The 7,500-nt window shown below is 44.8% G+C and overlaps 1 protein-coding gene across 2 annotated transcripts in view; it reads left to right on the top strand.

Annotated features, from left to right (window-relative positions):
• Positions 1-2,696, top strand: part of kcnd2 (potassium voltage-gated channel, Shal-related subfamily, member 2) — a 173,756-nt gene extending 171,060 nt beyond the window's left edge. For both annotated transcript variants that reach the window (XM_012838189.3, XM_031582961.2), the window contains one exon: positions 2,353-2,696. In XM_012838189.3, coding sequence (XP_012693643.1) covers positions 2,353-2,533 — 181 coding nt within the window. In that variant the 3' untranslated portion in view covers positions 2,534-2,696. The remainder of the gene's footprint in view (positions 1-2,352) is intronic.
• Positions 2,697-7,500: the final 4,804 nt, after the last annotated feature.

Here is a 7,500-nt window from a genome sequence, read left to right as displayed (position 1 = left end):
TGTTTGTACTGTAGATGAGTATGTGAGTGTGTGTGAGTGTGTGTGAGTGTGTGAGTGTGTGTGAGTGTGTTTGTACTGTAGATGAGTGCGCTAGAATGCCGGACATGCCTCTGAAGACACTCATGGTAATGTCTGTGCCGAACCCACACAAACACACACACACACACACACACACACACACACACACACACAGAGCTTGTTTATCTGAGTGGAGTGGGCTGAGTGGCCTCGGACAGAGCGTGATTGGTAGTGGGCTCTGGGCTGTGTGTGGGCTGGCAGGCCTGACTGTGTGAGAGGCAGTCTGGGAAATTCCCTCAGACAGCGCTGCTCAGAGAAGCACAGGGGAGTTTTAGACCCTCACACCAATCTGTGCTCAGTCACACATGCAACATACAGCATAATCACACACACACACACACACACACACACACACACTAACACACACTAACACACACACACACACACACATCCAGATCAGAGAGGATGGTGTCCAGCAGGTACACACACACACACACACACACACACACACACATACAGAAATCCAGATCAGAGAGGATGGTGTCCAGCAAGTACACACACACACACACACGCACAGGTAGCATGTAAATACTCAGCACCATGTTGGTCTGAAAGAGGCCTCTGGCACGTGTGTGTGTGTGGGGGGGGGGGGGACACAACACACATTGTTTGGAGAGGGCTGAGGCATGTGTGGGGTAAAGCAGGTGTTGACAGTGCTGACAGGATTGCACAGAGGATATGACAGAGTGCTTAAGGCGGTGGGGTGTTTCTATGGCGACACGGGTGGAGGGGGGTGGAATGCCAGAAATGTCCAGCTGTGTGCCCCCCCCCTCCTTCTTAATTCCTCAGACTGAGAGCAAAGTTTCATCCGACAGCTGGGCGAATCCGCAGGGCGAGAGGGAGTTGGATATCACTCTCTCTTTCTTTGCTTTCCCTCTCCGTCTGTCTCTGTCTCTCTATCCCTCTATTCTCCCCCTCCCTCCCTCCCTCTCTCTCTCTCTCTGCTACCCCTGACTACTTCTCACTTTCCTCATCCCCTCTATTCATCCCTCTGTTATCTCTATTTTACTCACTTTCTCTCTCTATCTCACTCTTTTTTGACATCTCTAAATCTTTTTTATTTATCACTTTCTGTCCCACTCTACTCTCTATCTTTCTCTCTCTTTCTCTCTCCCACTCCCTCTCTCTCTCTCTCTCCCCTCTCCCTCTCTCTCTCCCTCTTTCTTCCTCTCTCCTCCTAAATCCACTGATAAGAGTATATTCAATCCCTGTGTCTGGAGATCATTGTACTTAACTTTGGAATTAACTGTCGGAGATCAAGCCTGTACTGACTCTATGGTAATGGCCTCTCGATGGGCAGGGAGAAAGATTCTGGCTGTAAACTCTTTAGATGAATCCCTAATTCTAAAAGTCTGAAGAGCTTTAAAAAAGACCCAGACTTTTCCGTCTCTCACGCCTTTATTTTTGGTCTCCCTCAGACAGCCTCTTGTAACATCAAAGACTGGGTTATATAAAAGATACAGTATTTATATATTTAAAGATTTGTCTTTAGTCAGACATGTTTTCTCATGTATACTCAACCCTAGCAAACAGAATGTGTGTGTGTTTGTGTGTGTGTGTGTGTGTGTGTGTGTGTGTGTGTGTGTGTGTGTGTGTGTGTGTGTGTGTGTGTGTGTGTGTGTGTGTGTGTGTGTGTGTTTGTAGTATGTCATAGTATGCAAGTATACAGTGTAAGTGAGAGTATGTATTGTGTTGACATTTATATGACAAAAGAGTATGCAGTTTAAGTGATGGATGGTGTATAAGTATACAGTTTAATTGATGGATGGTGTATAAGTATGCAGTTTAAGTGATGGATAGTGTATAAGTAAGCAGTTTAAGTGATGGTTAGTGTATAAGTATGCAGTTTAGGTGATGGATAGCGTATGAGTATGCAGTTTAAGTGATGGATGGTGTATAAGTATGCAATTTAAGTCATGTACAGAGTTCATTAGATGTTTACAGTATAAAAGATGGACAATTTGTAATAAGTACACAGCAGAAGAATGCAATATCATACTTTGCATAGTCTGTGCCAACCCAGTTATAATGTCCTCATGCTGTGTGTATACTTTTTACCTATCTAACTATTTCCCTCTTTTTCTCCTCTTTCTCTGTTTGTATTTGTTTATTTATTTGAGAAGCTTTGAATAAGTCTTCATGTTCATTGGCATCTTCTCTCCCCCATCTCCCCACCACCCCCCCCCCTCTCCCCCTCTCCTCTCTCTCCCCCCCCCCCTCTCTCTCTCCCTCTCTCCCCCTCTCCTCTCTCTCTCTCTCTCCTTGTCTCTGCAGTCGGTCCAGTCTGAATGCTAAGTTTGGGGAGACGATGCCCCTGAACTCGTCGGAGCAGCCCTACCTGACAGCGGCGGTCATCAACCGGCCGAACCAGCCGCTCACCACCCCGCAGGGCAACGACTCGGCCAGCACCCACGACTACCTGCAGAGCAACATCGTGCGTGTGTCCGCGCTCTAGAGACCTCCACATCAGGCCACGCCGCGTCGCGTCACGTCACGCAACGTCACGCACCGTCTGCGCTCCAACCAGCTTTTTAATTGTGGCCCTTCACACGCAGACGCCAGGAGGGGAGTTGAGATTTAACTAGGAAGTGGATAAACTTTTAACCACCCCATCCCATCCCCCCCCCCCCCCTCACCTCCGCTGAGGAGAGGGATTGATTGATTGATTGAGAGACAGCGGTGGGAGCAGAGGAGAAGGAGGAGGAGGAGGAGAAAGAGAGGAAGAGGGGGAGGAGGAGAGAAGGCGAGAAGGAGATGAACTGTTTTTTCTGTTCCTATACGTAGCTCTGCTTTGTGCTGGGATCCGCAGTGCAAAGCTACGCCATGCACAGGAACCCCAGGCAAAGCTCTGTGCTGGAGCCTATGGGCCCTTTGACGCAGCTGCGTGATGGGCCTCATTAGGCTTTTAACTCGTAGAGGAGATATTATCATTACCATACTTAACTATTTTTCTGAGTATTGTGTGTCTTTAATTCATTGTCTTAAGGTGGTGGTGGGTGAATGCTTGGGTGGGGGTGGGGCTTTTGGGTTGTCTTGGGGGAGGATGTTGTTTTATGTCGGTGGGGGGCGGGGTTGGGGAGGTTACCATGTGCTGGAGGAATATTATTGGCTGTTTACTGCGTACTACGACAGCAAAGAAAAAGACTTGCGCTCCTATTTTTGTGAGGATGGGCTATTTAGGTGTTAGATTTGTCTGTGTATTGAGTTTGTGTGTCTGTGTGTGTGTCTGTGTGTTTGTGTGTGTGTGTGTGTATGTGTGTGTGAAAGAGAGAGGAAGTGGGAATTGTGTGCATAAACACATATCACATATGTCTGTTTCAGTGTTTGTCTACACAGATTCATTCTATGGCATTATGAGAGTGTGTGTGTGTGTGTCTGTGTGTGTGTGTGTGTGTGTGTGTGTGTCTGTGTGCGTGTGTGAGAGAGAGAGAGAGAGAGAAAGATAGAAAGAAAAAAAGAGAGAATTATGACCAACCTCTTGCATGTTCTGCATTTGTGAATATCTCTTTTCCCTCAACTGGCATGAGCAATAAGGGTTGGTTTTTTCTGATTGATTAGTTAGGATAGCCATGTTTTTGCGTGTGTGTGTGTGCTCTGTGTGTGCAAGTATGTGTTAAATTGTGTGTGTGTGTGTGTGTGTGTGTTGTGTGTGTGTGTGTGTGTGTGTGTTATAGCCCAGTCCTACCAAGCTAAAGCACCTAAAGCTGGTCTGGTAACAATTCTTACCTTGTACTGAGACTTTATTAAAAGATTCCTCTTCAATAGCCATTTGTGAATACCTTAGATGCCATTTTGACTCTCTGTCTCTCTCTTTCTCTCTATCTATCTCTCTATCTTTCCTTCTCACTTGTGTTCTTTCCCTCTTTCTCTTCCTGGGTTGTTGTCTTTGGCTCTGGCTTGGTGGGTGGCAGAGGCATGTCTGTTTTGTTGACCGTTGAAGTCAGACATTTAAAGACTTTGAGGCTCCAGACACGTGTCACAGAAAGCTTTATTTAGGGCGAAGCTCCTTTCTTCCTTTTATTTGTTTATTTCCGCTTCGCATGGTCAAGGACACGCTGGAGCGCAGATCCCAAGGTCAAAGGTCAAAGTTGAGATGTTAGACAGCGTCACACAAATTTGAGTCATTCCAGTTTTTATATGCAGAACTTTTACTCCTACAAAAAAATATATATATATATATATAGAAATGACTAAATAATAGTCTATTAATGGGTAAAACTGTGATTAGGTTTATGTACTCACTATCTCCATTCCGTTCCAAGATTTGGTGCATGCAACATTGAAAGACCCTCACAGGACACCATACTATAGTGTCTCTGTTTGCATTTTTTTCTTTACCAGGTCACAGAGGTGAGAATTTTCAGAGGTATGATCAGACAGCTTTTCTCACATTTCACAATCTTACACCACCACTACAGAACTTAGGAGTGTAGGCCTGAGGTGGTGCCCTCACACACACACACACACACACACACACACACACACACACACACACACACACACATACACAGTCTCACACACAAAGTCTCACACACACACACACACACACACACACACACACACACATACACAGTCTCACACACACACACACACAAAGTCTCTCACACACACACACACACAGTCTCACACACACACACACACACACACACACACACAGTCTCACACACACACACACACAGTCACACACACAGTCACACACACAAAGACATTTACGATATAATCTAACTCGTTCATCCCGACTCAGCCATTTGACTCGTATCGCTTAGTTTGGGATTCCTCGTGCTTCTTCAGGAGCACCTGCCACGCCCTCCTAACCGCAGTGCATCAGAGCAAATCCATTCAGATTCTCAGAAGGACAAGAAGAAGTCAATGATAAAATCCATTCTCCCCTCTCTTTCTCTCTCTCTCTTTCTTTTTTCTTTTCTTCTTTATCTCTCTCTCTCTCTTACTGTGTTTCTCGTTGTGTCTTGTGTAAACTGAAAGAGATTCATTATCCATTAAGGAAGAAAAACAATATTATTTTACACTTAATTTCCAAAAGATGTCAGTGCAGATCTTTTTTGGTGGGTGGGGGGGGTATCCCTTGAGCAAAATCTCAGCCCCTCCCCCTCCCCCTGCACACACAACAGCACACAACCCCCCCTCCTCCCATGTACTTCATCATGTGATTTATGCAACAATGTTCTTTTTGTAAAAAAAAACACGCTTTGTACAAAAGAAGAAAAAAAATAAGGGATGTTTGGGGGGTTGGAGGGGGGATAGAATCACACAAATGCATATTTTTTAAAAAAAAATCAAAAGGTGTTGATTATATATTAAATCTGTGTTCCGGGTGTAAAGAGAAAAAATAAACATGGAAAAAAAGAGAGGCTGTTGCTAGTGCACATGTGCAGTAAATCGTTCTTCAGTGTAGTAAATCTTTATCTCATTTTCTTCTCCAGCGTTTGTTCTCACCATTTGTTTCACCTTAGACTGGCTCTGCCTCTAGTGTCTCTTTCTGTTTGGTTTCGAAGCCTTTCTGTGATGGAAAAGGAGCAGCGGATCGAGTCAAACTGTGGTTTCTTTGGAGCGAGGGACCAAACAGAAGAAGGTTGAGGAGAAGGAGGTTGCATGCGTTCACAACGGAACGTTTTTTTTCTTTTGGTGGCGGCTATTTTATACCTTTATGGCAGAGACCAGTGTGCCCTGCCTTGCCGTTTGGGTTTATTTGTATGCGAGAGTTGGGAGCGGATGGCAAGGATCTTTATATCCTCTGTGTGAGATTATGTACATTATCAGGACGAGTATCTATGATTACTTTGACTTTGTTACAGCTTGTGTTATGGACAAAAAATATATCACCTACAGAAAAGCTATGAAAAAAAAATTACAACTCAATTGTTTAGTCCGGTGAAGTGTCTATGAATAAATAGATTAAGTCATTGTCCTATTAAAATACTGATAAAAACAAACAGCCTTGTTGTCCTCTTTCAACTCCATGAAACATAATTGCCTTTTCAATCTATTAAATTACACTAATGTTGTTACAATGAACTATGCCTGAGACCTCTATAAGTATATGAATAACTGGCTGTTCCATGTTTATATGAGTCTATAAGTGATGGGGAGTTATGCCTTCTTCAGCACAGTTTATAAACCCCCAGTTAAAAAAGCGTTTATAGACAGTCCCACACTCTGCTATACTGTAATCTGTTGATGTATTTACACCGGCGCTGTCCAGCAAGATATCTTCTTCTCTTCACTGCAATATATTGAAACAACAAATAAACAAGTAGAAAATACCTCAGCACGTGGAACTCTTCAAGAATGTAATGGAACCTGGAACCTCTCTTTAGAACACAGAATCCAGAACACTTCCGCAGTTGACTAGAATGTTTATGATGGTGTGCAGCTGATCTCTGCAGCCTAACGACACACACTCACAGATACACACTCACAGGAGAGATGGACAGAGAAGAGGTACACACCAGTCCCCACACACACAGGGGAGAAGGCTGTGGAGGGGGTTGTTTTTGCGCCGCAAAAGCAGCATCTTGAGTGTGATGAGAAGGACTCAAGCTGAACACAGGGCATTTGTGCAACAGTGTACCTGTGCGCAGACACACCGTTTTATGCAGGAACAGAGCAAATCTGCACGCGAGCAGGGGCTATTTGAGAGAGAGGGCTGGTTTTGAGGGAAAACATTGCAAAATCTGAACTTGAAATGAATAAATAATGCTCTCAAATTGAAAGACCACAAACATAGATGGCCAGAGAAGAACACATGCACACGCACACGCACACACAAAACACTCACACACACACACACACACACACACTCACTTTCACACACTCAGAGGAGAACGCCAGAGAGAAGGAACACATGTAGGCCAGGGAGAGAGAGACACACATGCAAACACACGTACACACACACACACACACGTACACGTACACACACACACAGGCAGCACCACTGCTCATCTATTTCTGTTGTTACTATTTTCAGTGGAAAGGTCAAAGAGTAATGTTTTTTTTCCTGCACTGGTGAGTGTGTGTATGCAACTGCTGGGATGGTGACGGAGGAAAAGGGAGTGAAAGGAAGACGGTGAAGAAGAGAGAGAGTGTGTACAAGAGAGAGAGAGAGAGAGAGAGAATGCTTTGCGGCTATCAAGGCCAATGTGACCAGACAAGTTGCAGAAGGAACTAAGAAGGTAAAGATGCATACTCTCTCTCTCACACACACACACGCACACGCACACACACACACATTCTCTCCAGATCCTGAGTGGGAGCAGAGGGGTGTCAGAGACCGTAGGGAAACAGTGTGTCTTTCCTAAGGAGGACTGACAGCAGTGTTGCTCACCCCTCACACAAGTATAAATCACATCCTCCACAATCACACAACAGAGGGAGGAAGAAGGATTTAAGACCCTGTCTCTTCTT

Source organism: Clupea harengus, chromosome 16 (assembly GCF_900700415.2).
Source record: "Clupea harengus chromosome 16, Ch_v2.0.2, whole genome shotgun sequence".
Classification (NCBI taxonomy): domain Eukaryota; kingdom Metazoa; phylum Chordata; class Actinopteri; order Clupeiformes; family Clupeidae; genus Clupea; species Clupea harengus.
The sequence above is the reverse complement of the archived record's forward strand: the minus strand, read 5'-3'. Positions and strand labels throughout refer to the sequence as shown.